The 22,699-nt window shown below is 44.1% G+C and overlaps 1 protein-coding gene and 1 long non-coding RNA gene across 4 annotated transcripts in view; one reads left to right on the forward strand and one right to left on the reverse strand.

Moving 5' to 3' along the window:
* The first annotated feature begins 27 nt into the window (after positions 1 to 27).
* Positions 28 to 22,694, forward strand: LOC120441241. 2 transcript variants are annotated; one of them, XR_005613909.1, is made up of 4 exons: positions 28 to 147; positions 409 to 465; positions 1,304 to 1,446; positions 22,604 to 22,694. It is a non-coding gene; the product is annotated as an uncharacterized LOC120441241 (long non-coding RNA). The 2 variants fall into 2 exon arrangements; XR_005613911.1 differs by having other exon boundaries at positions 92 to 151.
* The window catches only part of gpc3 (glypican 3), a 135,083-nt gene continuing 117,320 nt past the window's right edge, over positions 4,937 to 22,699 (reverse strand). The window contains exon 8 of one of the 2 annotated variants that reach the window (XM_031751436.2): positions 4,937 to 6,621. In XM_031751436.2, the coding sequence (XP_031607296.1) occupies positions 6,446 to 6,621 (176 nt within the window). In that variant the 3' untranslated portion in view covers positions 4,937 to 6,445. Of the gene's footprint in view, positions 6,622 to 19,455; positions 22,520 to 22,699 lie in introns of those variants that run through there. The other variant, XM_039615571.1, reaches the window with a different exon arrangement.

Genomic DNA, 22,699 nt, shown 5'->3' on the forward strand with positions numbered 1-22,699 from the left:
GAGATCAGGAACACCAGGGGTGGAGCGTGGAGCAGGGGCTTCCAACCAACCCAGGAGCTCTCTCCCACTTTAATGTTTAGACTGGAGGAAGCCGCGCTTGAAAATCAGGACTGGAGCTGAGGGTGGAGCAACACGGTGGCATAACGTGTGGGTATGACCTATTACTGGCCCACATGACATAAAGAAAAGACTCATTTAGATATGCAAAAGTGCTCAAAATCACAGATCTCTTTCACAGAAGATCCAAGTCTGACCTCTGCTTTGAGCAGGGATTTCTTATCAGTTTTTTTCTTTTTTGCTGTTAGTGTTGAGATAAGAGTAGATAAAAGTCCTTGGAGTCAAACAGGCTTCCACACACAGTCTTAACAGATATTAGTGACAATAAACCATTTTTATCTCTGTTTCTAGGGCATCCCAAGGACTTGAGTGATAACCAGGACATTTTGTAACCACATCTTATCCAAGGTGGGCAAACAGAGACCAGTGTGAAGTCTTTTAAGTCTTCACCCAGAGTCCAGTACATTAGAGTTTGTTTAAAATGGCTGGGTGAAAGCGTGGCCAGTGTTTCTGTAACAAGGAGTCAAAAAAATGACAGGCGCCGCTCCTTACACAAACACGGTCAGGCTGTCCTGCGTTAGCAATGGGCCAGCTGTGCTTCTCACATCCAGCTGCCTGTCATATAGTGCTGTAAACAACAGTAAGCAGCTTGCTGGAAGCGTGGTAGCAGGCTGTAGAGGTGGACTGAGATTGCACTCGCATCTAATGGGAGATGTGTAAATCAGTGAAAAGCAGACGCTCACTGAGATGAAATGAGGAAGAATACATTTTTTGTTTAGACAAAACTCTGCTGGACATGTTTGAAATGATGCGTCCTTGTGTCATGTTTTAGTTTTTTAAGCTGCACTTTGTTGGCGTCTGTCTGCTGGTGCTGTCATGCTGCTCTTTGCCTCTGACCTTTGCCCATCTCGCAACGCTGGCAAGAAAAGAGGAAAGAAAAAAACAATCTGAGTTTATTTAGCACTGATAAGATTACGCATGTAAAAAATTCAAAGTGTCAACCTCTTAAAACACCAGAACCCTTAAAAAAAGGAGACAAATAATTAAATTCACAATCAGAAGCTGCACTATTTGTGCATTTTCAGTAAGGATGATTTTTATGCCAAAAGTAGCATTGACAAGATTTTTGTACCCCCTACATTTAAAAATGCCTGGACTTGTGCACATGTCCGTTGGTTTGGGGAGGGCGCGGGGGGGTTAGCGATCGGCAAAATGACATTCCTCCTTTTGTGTCCACATTCCTCAGGCGGCTCCATTCATTCTGTGTGACTGCGGCTGCTGCAGGGGAAGCCAGGGGCTGCTGAGGAGCAGGAGGAGGAGGAGGATGCTGGAGCTGTGTGTGCATGGGAGAGCGTGGGCCCGGCGCTCCTCTCAGCGGGCCAACAAAAGGTAAGAAAATGGTCCAGTGCCATGGTAATTAGACGTGAATGAGCTTTGAACGACATGACATGTCTCGGGCCTTTCTCTGCAGCGAAGGAATTTCAACATCCAGCTTGGTAAAAATTGGACTGGACTTTGGGGGGGTGGGCGGGGATGTGCCCGTGCACTTTCGAGCACCTGAATTACATTGTTATTTTAATTTATATGCAGTGTTTGATGACCCCTCTGGCTCGTAAAGGTACCCAAGCCCAAACATTTTTGTGTGACCATGAAAAAAGTGCTGAAATACATATTCATAGGGGAGTCAATCACTCAGGCAGAAAATGCAACAATTCCTAATAGTCAGCTATTCTCACTGTTCCTGCTGACTAACATCACATTGACCTTTCACTCTCATAATGCGGGCTGTTCCAACATTGCCCCAATATTACCCTAAGAAAACACATGGACTCTGCATCTCAATGGGCCTGTTTGCCCATTCTCCAGCCTCACATTAGCATTCAGAGTATACTCCCCCCCTCCTCCCCCTCCATCCCGGGCTAGCTGCTGCTCTCTCTGCAGCTGACGTTTGCTCATCTCCTTATAATCAGCCTCCCGTTTACATCTTAAAAGCTGCAATCCAGCTCAGGAGAGAAAGGCACAGCTGGATAATAATGGCGTTTTTATCTAGCACTGCCGAGCAGGGGGTGTGTGGGTGTGAAAAGTTACAGCAGAGAATCGGGGACACAGAAATGGGATTTTGAAGTGCGTTTGCTGCGACAGGCGTGTTATCTGCGGAGCTGTGAGTGATTGGCCTTGTTAGGGAAGCAGACAGGCTTTAATAATGGAGACGAAACACAAACAATTGGGACTAATGAACCCTGGTTCACTGCTGGGTTGTGGATGAGTATAGCTACCTGGTTAAGTTAAGCTCGGGAGGTTAACAGACTGGGTCAATAGAGAGAAGCCCCGCAGAGAGGGACAGAGAGGACAGTAGTTCATAATCTGCTGGGAGTGAGAAAATACAGATCCAAAGAAAAAACACATGATCCGCGTGCTGCTTTGAGGACTCAGAGCAACGAGCGCAGACCAGAAACACATAAATTTCATGATTCATGACTGGCTTTGAAGTGGATCAGTAGCGAAAAGCACAGAAAGTAATATATATGCCTGGAACATTGTGTGTGCAATTTGTAATCGCAGCAGCGTGCCATCCATTTAATCCTTGTTTTTCATGGCATTTTAAGGATTATTCCATACCCAAAAAGCCAAATCTGTGACTTGGAATCTTTCACTTCATGTTTTTGGGGGCTGTTTTTCCACTTTCCTCCAACAACTTAGCCTTTAGCTGTTGGTAGCTTTTATTCCATACATTCGCTCATTCTGGCATTACTCTCACGTAAAACAAGCCTGACAATCAACTTAATCTGCAACTTAATTTCACTTAATTCATTCAGCCTGACACTACATCGATGTCAGCCAGTTTATTCCTGGAGGGGGGTGTTTTCTTTTGCCTCAACTAATCACAAGTGAGTGATTTCTGACCTGCCAACATAATGTTCAGTCAACAAAGAAGTCATGGGAGTGCTCGCCTGGAGCAAAAAGTCACTTTTTAATGTTATTTGAGTTTATTAACAGTAGCAAACTAACATCCATCGAGTTCATTTATGCTTTTCCACACAGCAAGTGGTTCTTATATAGTGCTTTTCCACTCTACCTGAGCACTCCAAGCACTTTTTACATCTTGCTGCATTCACACAACCACTCTTCTTTATCTATCTAACATTAACACACATTCATAGAAACTGGAGTAGAACTGGAGATTAGCTTGTCCTGTTACACTCATACCACTGACCTGTCTGCTGCAGCTGTGTTGCTTTCAGTCTTGATTATGTATTTAGCCTCTTCATATTATTCTAATATAACAGTTTTAGCTTTCTTTGTAAAATCAGCAACTCAAACTGGTTTCTTGAACATGACAGTTAGCTCACTGTACCCAAATGGCCTCCACAGTCACTAGATCTCAATCCAATAGAGCATCTTTTGGATGCGGTGGAATGGGAGATTTGCATCATGGATATGCACCTTAAAAAATCTGCAGCAATTGTGTGACGCTACCATGTCACGATGGACCAAAATATCTGAGGCATAGAGTTTGAGTTGCTAATTGAGCTGTTTCTGCTGCTTCACACTTGGCAGCAAACTGTACAAGTGCAAGGTTGAGATTATCCACTAATGAAGCCAACAGAACCACATCTGCAAAATGCAGAGACGAAATCCTGCAGCCACCAAAGTGGAGACCTTCCGCCAAGTGGCAAATATACATATTCTGTCCATAAAAACTATGAACAGAATCAATGACTAAGGGCAGATCTGTCAGAGTCCAGCACCCACCAGTGATCAGGACCAAACTGTCACTGTGGTTACACAGAGACCGAATGTCCCATCACAATGGGCCAGATACCCCATGCTCCCAATGCACGCCTCACAGTATCCTCCAAGGCACATGGCCTAATGCCTTCCCCAAGTCCACAAAGCATATGTAGTCTGACTGGGTAAACCCCTCCACCACCTTGAATATTGTTGAGAGGAAAAAGAGCTGGCCCAGTGTTCCACGACCAGAATGAAAACCTCATTGTCACTCCTGAATCTGAGGTTTGACCAGTGGGTGGACTCTCCTCTCCGGTACCCTGGCATTGACATTGCTTGGAAGGCTGAGAAGTTTGAGCCCCCTGAAGCTGCAACACACTCTCCATTGATTTCCATGCAACATTACAGAGGTGCGTCAGCCAAGACAAGAATGAATCTACACAGGAATGAATCTTTAGCTTTCTTTGTAAAATCACCAACTCTGCTGCCAGCAAACTGTGAGTGGTTAGATGCTGCCAATCCCGACCCTTTCACATGAACACGTGCTTGGATTAGTAAACTTCAGGCTAAGTTAACAAGTTGATACCCATCTTTGTGTGACCACTTAGCCTGATTGCTAATGCTAGGGTAAGTGAAGCCAGTTAACGCTAAGATATCTTGGAACTTGCTTCCTTGTACAGTGCCCGGACTCTGTCCATGAGCATACTGCAGTAGTTTCAGCCTTGGCTGAAAGGCTCTACCTTGCTAAGGAGGAAAATGTTACCTGTTTTAACAACTACTACTGAACTTTGGGCTCAAATCCATGAAAATAGATGGATGAAAGGATACTTCTTAAACATGGTAAGCTCAGTTATAGTGTCACTCTTAACTTCGACATGTGACTTCCAAGGTAAGATAAACATGGCCTTTTTTTCCTCCCCGCCATTTAAGAGAAGCATATTGTTTAACTCAGAAGTAAGCAGGATCATATCATTTTTAGTTGAATGTGGCCCTGATTAAGCAGATCAGCTTTTTTAGTGTTAGCAGCTAAGCATATTTCCACCCCCTCCCTGCCTTAATCTTCATTTCTTGCTTCATTGCTAAATGCTTAGCTGAATACACTAATGCTAATTGTGATGCTAATATCTTAGCTTAAAGACACATTGCCACAGGCACAAAACATCAAAACAGATTGAGTTTATTTTACAATGTATTTTCCCCATCAACATTCAATTGAGAGAAAAACAAACACATCATTATTTCTCATGACTCCTAGGTGGGACACTGGCCAGGGATCTTGTGACTGGCCATAGCAGACATAAATCAGGTGGCGCTAGTCAAATAATTTAGGCCTGCACTTTGTTTAGGCATTCCACTGCCAGGACCCTGGTAGTCGGCGTGCTCGATCGCTGATATGACTTAGGTGTACACCTGTGCTTTTCCTGACATGACAAGTCAAACAGTGGGCCGTGGGCAGACTCAGCACTGGCAGCTGTGGAGTCAGCTGTGTGGTAGCAGCAGCACCATGTTTGCATCATCCATGTTAAAAAACCAAACAAATGAAACAATAAAAATCTCACTTTTTCTTTTAACCCAAAAAGCACAGAAAAAAAGATTAAATACAGAGGCCATCCTTGGAAATGTATGAGACCAGTGCAACATAACAAAATTAATGTACACATTTTTATACATATTTATATTTCACATTAATGCTCGCTTTATGCACAGTGCTAAAGAGTAAGCTAGAAACTGCAGCAAGGCTTCACAATCCGGCCAATAATTAGTCCACAAACCAAAATGCCAGTATTGTAAATAAACACGTTAATGTAAACATGGCACCAACACAGAGAAACATACACCTGTACAGTTATCAGGCTGACTTTGGAGACTTATATTCGAATGATAGCCCTTGGATCCTTTTTTTATTATAGGGCTGTTACTGTTTCTAAGAAAAAGTGCACCAGCTTTACAAAACAGAGCAAACAGTGATGGTGGGAGTGTGAAGGAAGCAGTCGGTAATAATTTAGCTATCACTACGACATAAACAATCAGAGAGAAGGGTGAGTAGTAGCAGAGCATTTTAAGGAACAGTGCATGTTTAAATAAGTGATTCATCGCATCCTTCAGGGGGAAGGAGCTCACTAAAACCGACCAGATAAAGTCCAGCCCTGGCAGGCGGTCATGCACTGCCACGAAGGAAAATGACAGCAGCTGATTTCGTCTTCTTTCAGTTTGTACCTGCTGGGCTGTGACTCAGTACGGACTGAGCGGGAGCAATTATTTATTTATTTTTTCAAAGGCCCGTTGTGTGCTAGGTCCATTACATGTCTAAAAATGAGTCTCTCCATCACTTTGTTACATTACATAAGAAGTGAGTGTGAGAACAGATGTGAGACAACAGGACGCAAAAGTTGAAATAACCATTGTGGCAGCGGACCAGTGGGCAACTTTCTTATTTACACAATGGCGTCTAATGTGCTTTAATAGGTTTGTTAAGAACACAGGTTGAACAGGTTCTTGTTCAGACAGATAAAGAGAAATGTAGCATTTTCTGTTGTTCATGCGTCCTCTGCTGAGCCACTAAACTTTATATCAGGAACAAGAACTCCAAAAAAGGTTTGTCACATTCCACACATTTTGTACTGAATCCTAGAGGGAAGAGGTGATGGGAATGCACGGGTCAGTGGGGATAGACCGGGAACAGACTGAGCATCAAGGAGAGGATTGGAACTAGGTAGCTCCTCCACAGTGGAGCCGCGAGTGAGGAGACGCCTCCCATCCCAGCTGTAGCCAAACGAGGGGTTAACAGCTGCTCCTGGAAGGTGAAGTCATCCATTGCCAGGTTATCAGAAAGGTCTGAGGAGGGAGACAGACAGAGTCAGAGATGGAGGAGATGGACAGAAGATAATGAAGGAAGGTGAAAGAATGAAAAATATGAGAGAAGCAGGAAAAAGGAGAGGCAATTAGAAAAAAAGGCTGCCACAAAAGCTGAAAAACACATGTCTGTCATCTTTTTGCATGATGTCTGACACAGCTGTAAAAACAATGTTACATCGGGAGAAACCCAAGCTGCTCATATAACCAGATGTTGCATGTTATTGTTGTAAACACGTGCTGAATCACACAGACATAAATTTTGCTGATAGCAAGTGCTGAAATGTGGTGAGATGCTGAAAAACAAAAAATTAAAATGAAAAACCACAAAAGCTGCATAAGGTCATGTCGAAAACTTAATGTGAATCATCTGTCACAATTTAACTGACATCTTAGTTAAAACAAGACTATTTAAGACTATTTGTATTATAACTGGGATTTGGCAACAACCCTTCATATTGTTGTTCTTCATATATACTGGTATTTTCCCCTCACAACCATCTCTAGGGTTTACTGTAAACAGTAAAAAGGAGATAATATCCAGTGAGCAGCAGCTCTCTGGGTGTTCTTGGTGTCAGAGGAGAATGAGCAGACTGCTTCAGGCTGATAGGAAGTCAACAGTAACTCAAATAACAACCAAGGTATGCAGAAGGGCATCTCTGAACACAGAACACATCACAACACTTCAAGCAGAAGACCACACTGGTCTCACTCCTGTCATTTCCTGACAGGAAAACGAGGCTACAATTTGCACAAATAAAAAAAAAAAACGAACAATAAAGGGGTGGAAAAATGTTATCGGTCAGATGAATCTCGATTAATGCTGTGATATTTGGATGGTAGGGTCAGAATTTGCTGTAATGACATGAACCCATGGATCCATCCTGCCTCGTATCAACTGTTTATGTCAGTATCAGTACTCAGGTAGGTTCAGTATTTTCTGTTGGATTCTTCCAGCAGGATAATGCTCATCATAAAAATCAAATAATCTCAAACTGGTTTCTTGAACATGACAGTTAGCTCACTGTACCCAAATGGCCTCCACAGTCACTAGATCTCAATCCAATAGAGCATCTTTTGGATGCGGTGGAATGGGAGATTTGCATCATGGATATGCACCTTAAAAAATCTGCAGCAATTGTGTGACGCTACCATGTCACGATGGACCAAAATATCTGAGGCATAGAGTTTGAGTTGCTAATTGAGCTGTTTCTGCTGCTTCACACTTGGCAGCAAACTGTACAAGTGCAAGGTTGAGATTATCCACTAATGAAGCCAACAGAACCACATCTGCAAAATGCAGAGACGAAATCCTGCAGCCACCAAAGTGGAGACCTTCCACCAAGTGGCAAATATACATATTCTGTCCATAAAAACTATGAACAGAATCAATGACTAAGGGCAGATCTGTCAGAGTCCAGCACCCACCAGTGATCAGGACCAAACTGTCACTGTGGTTACACAGAGACCGAATGTCCCATCACAATGGGCCAGATACCCCATACTCCCAATGCACGCCTCACAGTATCCTCCAAGGCACATGGCCTAATGCCTTCCCCAAGTCCACAAAGCATATGTAGTCTGACTGGGTAAACCCCTCCACCACCTTGAATATTGTTGAGAGGAAAAAGAGCTGGCCCAGTGTTCCACGACCAGAATGAAAACCTCATTGTCACTCCTGAATCTGAGGTTTGACCAGTGGGTGGACTCTCCTCTCCGGTACCCTGGCATTGACATTGCTTGGAAGGCTGAGAAGTTTGAGCCCCCTGAAGCTGCAACACACTCTCCATTGATTTCCATGCAACATTACAGAGGTGTGTCAGCCAAGACAGCTCCACAACATCCAGAGACTCAAGGCACTGGAATGAATCTACACATGTACGTTTGTTTTACTTAAATCGCTTTGGAAAACACTATCTAACGTCATTAAAGTGCTGGCTAAGGTTATGGTTAGGGATAAAGTTAGGGTTAGGGCTGGAATACATGGCTTGAACGTGTATTACCACGGGAGCGTCATTCTACTGGATTTCATCCATAACCCGGCGTGTAGCATAAGAAAGCGCCTTTCGCGTTCCCCAGGAACACCCCGGGACTTGAGAAATCGTCAGTATATTACGCCTCGGGATTGAAAACGGGCTGGTCATCCAGCTCTGCTTTCTCTATGGAAGGCGTGCCACTGGGATGGACACAATCCTCAAATTGTTCCTTCTGCTGACCAACTATCCCCAGTTGAAGTCAGCACCACAGTGTTACTACAGTGTTACTAACTCTAGCCAAAAGAATAAAAACATACTTTTCATCAAATAAATCTACAGTGATCTTTTTTCTCCCCTTTCTTCCAAAGGTAATTATTTATTATCTTCAAGGAAGTTGCACATTTCTACTTACTACATGTAAAAATGACTGAGTGCTTTACATGAGAAAAAACGTTATATATAGCTTAAATATTCCTACCCAAAAAAGCAAAATGAGCCATCATCAGAAGCACATATGACAGTCTTGTGAGTATAAAATGCATCTCAAAAATCTCATAAAATGGTTTAACTTCTACGTGTTTACTAAATTTAATATATTCTCTTCCACACAGAACAAACAATTGCTGTATTCAGACAGTCCAAAATACTCAGTACTGTCAGAGGGACATGTAGAAATCACACAGATGAAGACACAGAATACAACCTGTAATTAGATTGTCTCATCAGTATCATGTGGCAACCAAATGAACTGTAATGTTTTCCTCTCATCATTCTTCTTCTGTGATTATGTTAATCTTCTGTCAAATGGTCTCCTTTTACCACCCCCCCCCCCTCCTTTTTTTTTTTTACAGATAGTGAAATGTTATTATTGTGTATCAGTTACCATTTTAACTATCTGATATTGAAATGTAATCTCTCCCGTTATTGAGTGCTGCTTTATTTTTCATTCAGCTTTTTGTTCTGGAAATGTGAAGTTTTGTTTCCAGTAAGCAGAAAAAGGTGGAAAGCTATCACCTTTTCTTATTGCTGCACTAACTCTTTCATGCAGACTGTGCACTTTTTCCCTTGAAGATGCACTGTCATTGCCAAGTAGCAGTTTGTGGTTTTGTGCTCAACACTGTATATGAACGTCGTGCTAATGAGGAGCACAGGAAGTATGGTTGCTATGTTGTTGCTATGAGAATTCATGCAAACCGGCCAGCAGAAATGAGTAAACGATAAAGTGAAAATGAAATATACATATACATACATACATATATATATATATATATATATATATATATATATATATATATATATATATATATATATGTGTGTGTGTGTGTGTGTGTGTGTGTGTGTATATATACATATATATACATAAAGGAGAGAGTTGGCATATTTAGGAGAAAGACGTTTGTGGAGATAAACTGGAATCTTTTTATTTATTTCATTATTTCTCATGTGAGATTAAAAATAAAATAATATAAAAAAATATCAAGGTTCGTTTTGACCTTGAAAAATGACTTTTTGTTCCCTGCTGTTTTCTCAGTACCAGGGTGCCATCACAGGATATGTTGCCCCTCTATTTGTCATTGCTAAGCTAACCTGTATTTACATGTTTACTGGGGCAGAAACACATCTGTTAGCGGTTTAGCCTAGGACATACCTGCTTACACACTTGAGCAACAATAAATTACTGTGCTGTTATTGCTGTTTAATAAGTGATTAGGGTGAAGAAGTGATAGAAAGTAGGCTATTAATTTTCATAATTTTTACAGGTCTGCAACCAAGCGTAAATGTTTGAAAAAAAAGAAATTTAAGAACAGACAACGCACCAGTGGGCAGCCAAGTGAAAAAACCATCTGAGCCGACGGGGATCAGTTTTCATTAACTGATGCATCCGGCTTCTAAAACACATCTGATGGCTTGGACCTTGGAGTCCATCAGAATCAGCTAACGCTCAGGGTTTATTGTATCGCACATGCGCGGCGAGCACTTAAATGGCACCAGGGATAATATGGAGAAAATTAGAGCTGTGCGAGGTTTATGCACTGTTTGCCTCTGGTGATGGCTTCCATTTAAGGCATACTGTTATTTTTCACTTTCATCTCTCCCTCTGCAGATACTGTAATGATGCCCTGAGGCAAGGCAGGTAACTCATTTGCTCCAATGGGGCTGCTTGGGGCTCAGTGTCACTATTTTGTGGATGTGAGTCAGAGAAAGCTTTGGTTAGATAATCTCTTTTCCTATTTTTCTCCATCTGTTTTGCGTGCTGCAGTGACTCCTTGGCTACCTGCTGCTCTGATGTTGCTTACTGCTCTCTTGCTGCACTGCATCCACATCTGTTTCCCCCCTGACACCGAGCAGATCACCCTCCCTTTGTGTGAAATATTCTGTGCTACTTTGTCTGGCAAAAAGCTGTGAGAAAGGCTGAGATATAAAGGGTGAGCTATTAGGGAGGCCAGGAGGATATCAGTAATAAAGCACCAGTATAGTTAGGAATGCGAGCTATGAGTTGAGCCGCCCTCTGTCAAACCAGACACAGAGCACCTACACACACACACACACACACACACACACACACACACACACACACGCGCAGGTGGACTTCTGACACAGCTTCCTCCCACACACTCTTGATGGTTGTGCATACATTCTCATCCTCACACACACTCATACCGCACGGTCACATCTGAGCTCCTAAAAATAACACATTGCTCCTAATTGAATTAGCTGTCTCATCTGATCTGTGTACTGTTCCCCCTCACGGCAGCGATCCAGCAGGAGGAAGTGGCTGATCTGAGCCGCTGTGTGATCACAGGGAGCAGTCAGGAATCTGATGAAAGCTTCGCCCTGCTTTACTTGAGTAAAAACACAACAAACCGCCTAACTGTGTAGCGCCTCAGGCTCCTACACAGTCAGGCACCATCTTGAACAGAGAAATACAGTTCAAGTCTTGAGCCACCCATCATTTCTTTATATTTTGCTTCAAGCATAAAAACGACTCCTAACTCAGCAGACAACTTACAAATAACCCGTTTCAAACTGTACCTTTAGGCACTTTGTTATTAGCAGCATGTGGCAAAAAAATATCATTTGCACAGTTTGACATAAGTCGCATTTTTACATCAACAAGGTGATTCCCAAAGAGCTACTAGCTGACACCTTGGCATATCTTGACATTACGCACTTTGTGTCCTGAAATGAGAAGAAAGCCTGACTAAGAGAGTCCTGGCTGTGTTTAAGTATAAACTTTCAAGCTCATTAGAATTGTATAAACTCTGTTGGTACTTTAAATATACTCTGCTTCCATGTATGTTTGCACACTTCCCATTGTTCTAGCAAAATGCAAAGAAATGAGGGGTGGCTCAAGATTTTTGCACAGCACTGTAAATGCACTCCGGAGCTTCGAAATGCATCTCCTACAAATTTCTTTGCCGTTACGACATCATTTGAATGGCGGCCAGGGGACAATTGACTTTTTTTCCTCCTCCTGTGTCCTCTGACATGGCAGTGGGCAGACATTCTCTGGGGCTCTGAAAGAACGATTTGTCACTGTCGACAGCGGCGCACTGTACTGCCGAGCCAATTAAGCTCAAGGTGCAATTTGATACAGCTTTTATATACACTGTGGGTAAGAGGGAGGGCGGGGGCTCGGGCGGGGGTGGTGGGGGGCCCGCTTGCATGCGCGTTTGCATTTGTGGAGTTGTGCGGGGATGATTGAGTGGGGTGTGTGCGCTCGCCCGTCCCTATGTGTGGTTGTGAAAAAGCTGGAGACAAAGTGGGAGAACATTGTGTTGGTGTTGCTTTACAGCGGCAATAATGCGAGTGAAAAAAAGGAAAAAAATCTCAGGCTCTGAAAAAAATCCCTCAAGCCAGGGAGGGAGGGGAGAGAGAGAGGGCCTTTTCTTGCTAGTTTAAACACTTTGACATGAGCAGCACCACAGAGGGGCCTTGTTCTGCAGGATTTAAAAACAACCCAATGGGGACTGAACACTATGCAAACTTAGATCCCTTACACTCCTGCACAGGGCTGGGACTAATAATATCCTGGTATAATTAGTGATGAACACCTGTGCCTGTGTGCAGCAAGTAAGTATAGACAGAGTGAAAGTGACTGAGAGGAGAACACAGACACAAGTAATCCAGATTCTTTTCCCCCTTTTGAGGAGGAACCGGGATAGCGGACGGACAGGGACAATTAGGCAAATAGATGAATAACTCCTGGATATAAATAGAGCCACAGTCCAGACTGTGATTAATGTGACCGATGTGGGCCCTGGTGGCTTTCGGCAGAACACAGCCCCCCTCCTGCTCATCCATTCAGAGCCTCTGCAAAAAGACGCCACCTTGCTAGCGTACCCCTGCTACCTTTATCATGGCCTTATGAGCTTGAGTTACGACCCAGGGGAGAGGTCAACAGTCCAACCATTGATTGGTAACGCTAAAGGCTCTGGGCTGCGAAGCAGGCACAGTAGTCACATGCAAGTTAACAAACGAGGTCGCATTCAGGGTTTAGCTTTATGTTTTCTTTAGTGACCGGTCCCTGGGAGGACAGACCAATATATCCAGGCGCTGCGGTATTTTAGCGGGGGAGCGGATGTTTGTTTGGATTCTCCTAACAGGTCAAACGGTGGCTGCAGTGTGTGTGTGTGTGTGTGTGCATGTGCATTAAGTGTGTCTGTTGTCTCTGTCTGTCTGTGCAAAAGGAGGACAGGGGGAAGACAGAGAGGGAGGGGAGTCTGGAGCGTTGTTTTCAGCAGCGCTCGGTGCCCGAGGCTCGTCCTTTACGCTTTGCAGTTGTCACAACAAGCAAACTATGTAGAAAAATTGCAACGGCGAGCAGAGAGAGACGCATTTCCCAGCACAGGTGAAGAGTACACGTTGGAGAGAAAAATAAATAAATCACACGAAATGCTGTCGGTAAACACGTTTTCTTAATTTAACTCATCTTAACAGAGTGGGTGCACACCAGTGGCTGCAGCGTTACTGTAACCCCTCCGGTGAGAGTGTGTGCCTTCATGGTGCAGTACAGTTTATTCAGTACATGTGTGCTATGCACAAAGGCCTTTTTTGGTCAGATAAGTATGTGGAATGTTAAGTCTCCAAACACAGGTGCTTCTTATGAAATGGAGGAGATGGTTTAGATTGCTGCTACATTGGCAGACGATGTGTGCGCATAACACATCTAAGCTGCTCAAATTTGATCTGGGTTTTGAAGATTCAACAGATTAAGTGATATTTTGGTTTCCAAGATAAAGCAAATATTTTATCCCTTGTCCCATCGCAGCAGAGCAAACTACTCGCTTGGATATTAAACTCAGCAAATTTAGAAATTGAATGGCCAGCATGTATATATGTGTGTGTGTGTGTGTGTGTGTAGTCTTCTTTCAGGAGCCGCCCTTACAGCTGCAAAGACATGGGTTCTATAAAAACATAATAGGAGCTGCTCATTCATTTGGCTTATCTGGAAGAGATTAACTGATAAGACAGTGCACTGTGATTATCGGCTCCTTGGTCACATTCTCAAACTCCGACACTTGGCCAGGGCACTGAGTCCTGGGACACTGCTTGACTGAGAGCCGAGAGTGAAATGAGGGAGCGGTCCGGGATGCCTCAGTCGATGGGCTGGGAATGTGACCGTCTGCCTCCACACCCACAGGCCGACCACAGGGGCGCTCGGAGAGGCTGGGAATGTCGGGCCAAGAAAAACGGGACGCCCAGAGGCGGCCCTGGCCCTGGCCTTTGCAACGGCGCTGCTCTCTGAGCTACTCCGGCCTCCCAACTTCCACAACTCTGTTATTCTAGACAGAGGGACCCTCCCACACAAAGGGCAAGAGAGCAAGACAGAGAGACACGATGCCAAAGAGGGCCGGGGACATGAAAACACAGATGGTGGCGTTTTAATTGCTTTTGAAACACAAAGGTGCACAAGTGATTAAAAAAGTGAGAAGATGTTGCTTGAGTGAATCTGCAAAAGTTCCCCGTTGCTCCGATGGGAGAGGAATACACCCTCCTGTCGACCGGGGAAAACCGACCCATCACAGGCACTCTCTCAACTGCGGCTTGTGGAACAAATGCAAGTCAACAGTTATTAATTAACATGGTCAATGAAGGGAGGTGCTGTCACCGAGGGAATGACCAGCATGCTGCACCCATTGCCCTCTCCCCTGCGCCATCCAAATTAGATTTACTCCAGTGTATTTATAGTCTCCGCCTCCTGAAGCAGCTAATATGATCACAGAAAGGAGTAAAAGATCTAACTTGAACAGAAATAAAAGCTCCGAGCAGGGACGTAAATTTTAACTGAGAATTCCTCGCAGTGCTGACGCTGCGAGGGCGGAAAGTGTGCGCACTAGCGAGAGAGGTAAAAACCATAACAAATCAAACATACAAAGAGTTGATTCTGTACTCAGGGCGAGGAGCTCATTCAGGGCGGGGGGGGGGGAGCGCTTCTGCGTACAGAGAAGGGCTGTGAACCCTGTAAGAGGTCAGTCCTGAGGCGGGGTCAGAGGTTGGCAGGGTGCACCGTTTGAGACTGCCTCTGAAAAGACTGGACAATGGCAGTTCTTATTGGAACAAGCGAGACTGGCATAGAACGACAGAGACACGAGAGAGAATCAAGTTAGTGGGTAGCTAATGGGTCAGCATTTGACCCAAAGGGCATCCTGGTCCTCGTCCTGGTCAAGCCGCTCTGACAAGCACATTTTTTGGATTCTGTCTTTATCTTCTTATAATAAAGGAAGCCGAAATCCCACAAAAAACATGTTTACATTCTTTCCCTGGGTCCGGCAATCAGCTCAGTAATGGAAACGGTGCTGGTAGATTCTGATATGTTTGTTGTTTAGATGTCCTCGCTGACAAACCAGCCGGATTTTCCCCACATTCCTGTCATAGAAAAAAGCCAGACTACAAATACAGCCAGGAGTGACAACTTGGCTGGTCTGACTGCACACACAGAGAGCTCCTGCAGCGCAGTTTCACTATCTGTCTGAGCCCTTTTTAGTGGTTAGCCTGCGGTTTCCTGCAGCAGCTCCGAGTGTACTGACAGCAGGACTCCTGCAATGTTCACTGTGTCGTCGAGTTACTTTCACGAACAGCCTGGAAGGAGAGAGTGAGAGCAGGCCAGAGGGAGGGGAATGGATGGAGGGAAATTTAAAAGACGCAGGTGAGATTAGAGGGTTAACATGTGAATTGCAAATCTCCCAAACTCTCAGCCGAGCTTTTAAGACATTCCCCACAAAATGGCTTCTGTGTGTCACTGTGGCGGCGAGCAGCAGAGCGGCGGACCTCGAGAATGGTCCCGCTGTGTGCAGAGTGTTTGTGGACTGTGGCTGAGCTGATGGACACGACCCAGGAACAGGCCTGGAATCAATTTAGTGCGTCCAAAAAGTGCCTGTGAATGTAAATAAAGCTCTTGAGCAAACAAACGCTTTTCCGAGAGGCACACACAAACACGGAGAAATGCAAAAGGCCTACAAAATGAATCAAATGCTGGTGGGCCCCCTTCAAGTAGATGATGAGAACCCAGCTCTGAGCCCTTGTATCCACATAAATTAAAACCATGGCTCTTCTTCCTGCCTTCTGGCTAATTTGAAGTGTTTTATCCCTGAACTGATCTGAGATAACGCCACGACAGAAGAACAATGACAATAAGAAGACAACATCCCCCTGTTCCTCTCCTCCCTCTTTTTCTGCTCCGTTTCCAGCTTCCCCTCTTACTACCACCTCATTCAGCTCAGGAACTGGGGACACACAAGGCCTTGTGATCAGCCCCAAGAAGAACAAGACTGGGAAACTATGACTCTTACTAGCCAAGCCTGTTTATACAGATGGTGGCAAGCTTCATTATTTTTGTGAGGGGTGTGGAAGGAGGAGGACTGGCTGAATTTACAGAGGTTGTTTATAAGCTCAAAGAGGGATGGACACGGAGAACATTGGGTCAGAACATTTCCAGTGTGTTGCACATTATCAGCCCCCTCAACCACCCAGCCTTTCAACAACTCCTCTACCTCAAGGATTTCACGCTGTCATCAGTTTAAGACCTCTCCAGAAATTTTATATACCCACTCCGGCAAACAGTTAGTACTTTGAAATCATCATTTATCATGTGAAGCCTACACAGATTTGGGCTGGTAAACAGTCATCATTGTGTCAGACAAGGATGAAAGCAGCAGGCACTCTGTCCAAATCTCTTTTTGGAATGAAGATTTTGATTTGCAGCAAGGCTGCAGATCACATCATTTTAATGTATGCATTTTATTTATTTGTTTTTATTTAAAATCAGTGAATCAGTGTTTTTAGGTACATACATGGTCAAAACAACCTGCTGAAGTTCAAAGTGAGCATCAGAATGGGGAAGAAAAGAGATGTGAGTCACTTTGAACAGTCCATGGTTGTTGGTGCCAGATGAAGCTGCTCTGAGTATTTCAGAATCTGCTGATCTACTGGGATTTTCCTGCATCACCATCTCTAGGGTTTCCAGAGAATAGTTGTAAATAAAGAAAACATCCAGCTAGCTGCAGTTCCCAGGGTGAAATGCTTTGTTGATGCCAGAGGTCAGAGAAGAATGGCCAGACTACTTTGATATGACAGGAAGGCAATAGAAGCTCAAATCTCCGCTCATTTAAAAAAAAATTATTCAGAAGAGCATCTCTGAATGCACAACGTGACCACACTGGGTGCCACTCCAGAATTTGTTGTAAACGTGAAAAGATGGATCCATCCTGCCGTGTGTCAGTGGTTCAGGCTGGCGGTGTTGTGTGAAGCTGTGAAGCAGGGGTCCCCAATCCCAGTCCACGAGGGCCGGTGTCCCTGCAGGTTTTAGATGTGTCCTTGATCCATCACAGCTGACTTAAATTGATAAATTATCTCCTCAACATGTCTTGAAGTTCTCCAGAGGCCTGGTAATGAACTAATCATGTGATTCAGGTGTGTTGACCCAGGGTGAGATCTAAAACCGGCAGGGACACCAGCCCTCGGGGACTGGGATTGGGGACCCCTGCTGTGGAGGATACTTTAATGTCCTACTTTGGGACCATTAGTATCGACTGAGTATCACTGAAACACCACAGCCTTCCTGAGTATTGTTGCTGACCATGTCCATCCCTTTATGACCACAGTGCACCCATCTGCTGATGACTGCTTCCACCAGGCTAGACATCATGTCACAAAGCTGAAATCACCTCAAACTGGTTTCTTGACATGTACTCATGTCATGTGAGAATGGGAGATTCGTGTCATTGATGTGCTGCAAACAAATTTGCAGGAACTCTGATGTCATCATGTGTTTTAATAAGGACAAAATCTCCACAGTGTACCCATCTATTGACACATCTATCTATCTCAGGGGTGGGCAACTCCAGGCCTCAAGGGCCGGTGTCCTGCAGGTTTTAGATCTCACCCTGGGTCAACACACCTGAATCAAATGATGAATTCGTTCCCAGGCCTCTGGGGAACTTCAAGACATGTTGGGGAGGTAATCTATCTATTTAAATCAGCTGTGTTGGATCAAGGACACACGTAAAACCTGCAGGACACCGGCACTCGAGGCCTGGAGTTGCCTACCCCGATCTATCTAAATACCTTTGCAGGTATTTGAATAAGGAAACAAACCTTCTGCAAGGTCGAGAGATTACGAGTATCACTTTTGGAGAAGACAGCGCTAATAATGAAATGTCCAAAACATTACAGTAACCACCTTCTTTAACAGCAACTTTGTGGTTCACTGACAGATACATTATCACATTAATTTTCTTCATACTTAAAGAGTTCTGAACTCATTATAGAGGTGAGCACTTCAGATCTGGTATCGTATTGATAACCTGGGTAATAACTGTTGGCACATTTGGCACTCAAATTCAAGTCTTTGGAGTCTCAGCACCTAATATTTTGTCCAATCACCACACAGAACTCAGTATTTGACTTCATTTTAATGTATTTCTTTAATCATTTTTTAGCAACCCTCCTGTTACCCAACACGTTTTTACAATTTTTTTTTCAAAAAATGTAAAATACTTTAAAACTAAAACTTGCCTTTTAGAGTTGTCATAATTTTAGAAAGAAAAATGTTGGATGAAATGTTTAAAAAGACAACTTAATGCTGATCGATGCACGGGCCAAGGAGTGAAACGTGTTTTTTCTGCCTGCCATGTGGGCGCGCAGACACCTGCACGCGTCCTCTCACATGTGCACCGTCTGAGCCCGTCTCTTTCTCATCCTAGCCTGTGGCACAGAGCCTCCCTGGCTGGCAACCATATGTTGATGACTCTTCATGAGTACAGTAGCGCTGACGATCAGCTCTATGAAATTACATGAAGCTTGAAGAAGGAGGAAATTGCTTATACGGTGGATGCATCCGGTGCTGTTAATGTAAACGGTGTCTGGATTACGGCCGCTGTGATGAAGACATGTGCAAACACTGTTGTGGAAGACAGGCGCCCTGTGACTCACCTATCAGGTGCAGAAGGGTCAGAGGTCACAGCTGCAGTTAATTAACATACCATGCCGGAGCACTGACAGCACGTTGGGCTGTTAATTCGACCCACATACAGAATAAAGAATGTTTAGGTTTCCCAGTGTATCAGCCTTTACAGTTATCAAAGGTGTTTTTGTCTCTTTGTGTTCTTTCCCCACATTCTCTCATCACCTTCTTCGCTCTTTTACTCACTCCTTTGTTCCAGCCGCAAAATTTGTAGCAGACCTGAAAGGTGAGCCGAGCCCAGCCTCTCATCGTAAGCTGCGTGTTTCACATTACAGGAATATTTCCACTTTGTATTTTGCTAACCTCTGGCGCTGATAAAAAAGCTCCAGAGCTCCCAAAGGAACGGCTTTCCTTCGGGGTGCTTACAGTGAGCGAATGTCTGAGCTCGGGAACATAACAAGAGGTCTATTCACGTGGCTCCCGCTGAGCATAGCGAGCAAAAGCCCGTCCAGCTCAGCAAGAAAACACATGAGGCAGGGATCTGAGCTGCTGAGCCAAAGCAGAGCACACCGTTTACTTGCAGACTACCGAATGTTTCCAAACTGCATCGAAAAGCCATTTTTGCAGGTTGTTTAGTAGCAGTCCAGTTTGTGCCACAAAAAAAAACACCTTTTCTTAAAGCAGATTAACATTGTGTGATCATCTTAGCCACTTCTCTGGAGGAATCACACCTTTTCCCACTGTGTACTGACTGGACCATGAAATATTACCTTGATCGTAGTGGGAGTTATCTGCTGTATTTCACTGGGTTTCCACACTCAGCTGGAAACAAATGATTCCCTTTTCACTATTTAACTTTTTTTCTGCAAATTGTAAGACTTTATGCAGTAAATGAGTGTGTATTAGCAGATGTTTTTGTGAAGTTTTTTAGCACCAGGTGGTAACAGGAGAAAAAAAATGTGAGGCTCAGGCAATGAAGAGAGGCTTTGAGAGGAATCTGTGAGCAGGTTTTTGCAGAGATGGCGAAACATCCTTTGTTTCTCATAGAGGCCATACAGTCAGAGAGCAGGTGTGCATGAAAGCACAGAAACACAGGTGAGCCCTCATCATAAAGGTAAAGACATGTCATATAGAATCCCATTTTACTGGACTTCAACAAAGCTTCATATGTTTACAAACACACATCTATTCATAGGTACAGTACTGTGCAAAGACTTCCATCATTTCTTCATATTTTCCTTCCGAGGAGCCTTTTTAGTCATTTTAAAGTCATCTTTAAAATTTTCTTCAGTCCATTACTTGTACCTGACCATTTTCAGAAGTATGATTTTTGTCTTGTTTTGTTTTGCTTGGTTGTTAAGACACTTAACACTGACTTAGGATTTATTCAAGTATAAAAAAGGAGCTTAACTCAAGAGATGAACCAGCTTAATGTCTACACATAACAGAAAACATAGCAAAGAACTGATTTTTAACTGTATCTTGAGGCACTTTGTTGCTGCCAGCCTGTTACAAAGATACACACAGTGGGGGGAAATAATTTGAATGATGAATTTGAAAAGAACACAAAAAAAAGTTATAAATTGATTTCCATGTCATTGAGTGAACTCAACCAAAATTCTGGCTCCACAGACTGGCTGTGTGCCCAAATTCAGCAGGAGATCAAATCATTATTTACTGCACTATAATGTGTTTGCATTTCTTTAATTCAATCTCCAAAAAATGTGCAAATGATAATACAGTTATCATGAGAGGTATAAAACTGTATTTTTAAAGAGCTATTAGCTGAAAACTTCATGGTGTTGTGCAGTTTGTCCTTTAAAAGTTTGAGGATACAGGACACGTGGAGGATAAAAAAAGAAGTGTCAGCCCTGAAAACTGTCTGCAGCCTATGAACAGTATCTGAACACATATGACACAGGATGTGAGAGATGGATCCAGTCCTTATAGTAAAACATTAGGTAGTTTTACTTTATGGTAAAGCACGGTGGAGGCTCTGTCACGATACAGACTACTTAAGGACCAGAACCTTGACTAAGAAAATTCAGTTTGTGTTAACAGATTTGGACTGATGTTCAAGCTCTTACCTTATATAATGTGTTTCCATTTATGTTTTCACATTTCAATACATCTCTCTGTAAATACAGTGATCATAACAATGTATCCAGAACCCCACAAATGCAACATTTGCATCATTAAATGATTTGCAAATTTAATGCTGTTTTCTTTTTTTTTAACATCACCTCAGGTCATGGTACAGAGATTCTTTGGTATGTAATTTGCAACCAGTTTGGTTCTGGAGGTATGGAGGTGGGTGGTGGGGCAGGTGGTGGTGGGGTGTCCCTGTCCTGGAATAGCTCCCCCGGACTGGAATGTTCTGGGGAATGTGTAGCGCGGAGGTTTGATTGGCTCGGGAGGGGAAGCGTGTCCGTCTGCGTATGTGTTGTCAGAAGGTTATGGAATCTGCGCAGAGTCAGTGAGGAGAGATCCATCGTTACACTCGTTTGGTAACAGCCTCGCTCTGGTCACCAGGCTGACAGCTGACCACGTTGGTGGCTTAGGCCTGCCTGTCTGCACCTTGTTGTTGTGGCTTCTGTCACCTTTCCCCACGGCTTGTGTGGGTATGCGTGTGTGTCACACCATTGATCGCTTACCAGGCTTTGTGAAATCCGATCTGCCTCGTCCATCTCAGACCAGCAGAGCACAGACAAGCAGGCCATTAGGCCCCTCTGCTCTGCAGGTTAACCTTTGAACTCCAGTCCCCCGTTTGACCAGAATGGACCGAGAGGCCGTGTGGGGTCAGCATTTTGCTAGGTCATCACAGGCTATCAGCAGCTATCTGTGCATCTGCCAATAAGCAGCGACTTCTCAAGGTCTACAAACATTACTGACTTGCATAGAGGCCGGTGCAAACAGGCAAACACAAATGCATGCAACCATGAGGTGCACACATACCTAATCTAGAAATTTACGAGATATAAGTGGAGCTGCAATGAAGCAGAGCTGCACAGAAAGGCTGACGGGAGCGTTTAAGAGAGGGCATCAGGCTCTCACGGCCCAGCCCGCTGGAAGCGATGGCCCTGCAGGATTCCTGTGTGAACCCTGGGTTCCTGCTCTCGCTCCCTGCCCGGCAAACCCAAATCTCTGCCACAACATCCCAGACAGGAGGACTACTCCCACTGCTGTGTTTGCTCAGCTGCGCTGGCTTTGTATCAGTGTATCGAACCCTCTTGTTTCTGCTCCCTGGCTGTTTTCTCCCTCTTCTTCTGTTTGGTTTCTTTTCTTCCAACTGTTTGTGGCCTTTTTTTTGTTCTCTGTTTGGCTTTCACAGCGTACATCTGACGTTTTTCACAAGATTGACGGCAGGTCACGAGGTGGAGGTGAGGCAGCTACCTGCGGAAGTCTCATGTCTCCTGCCACATAGTGTCACGTTGGTGTCAACATGCACAGCAGTCACGTAAACCACCTCTCTGCTTTGGACTGCGATCGCTCTGACTCGCTGCAAAAGAGGCCAGATCTATTAATCTGGTTAGCGGGCACAAACATAAACAACTTAACAGTCTTTTTCTTCTTCCTTTTACAGCCTGGCTCATAAACACAATTTAAGCTGATTTTGATTCGTCAGCGTGGATGCAGCATCACTTGAAACCACACAAATTAAAGTTCATTTCGTGCGCGT

This window comes from Oreochromis aureus, linkage group 2, assembly GCF_013358895.1.
Source record: "Oreochromis aureus strain Israel breed Guangdong linkage group 2, ZZ_aureus, whole genome shotgun sequence".
NCBI lineage: Eukaryota > Metazoa > Chordata > Actinopteri > Cichliformes > Cichlidae > Oreochromis > Oreochromis aureus.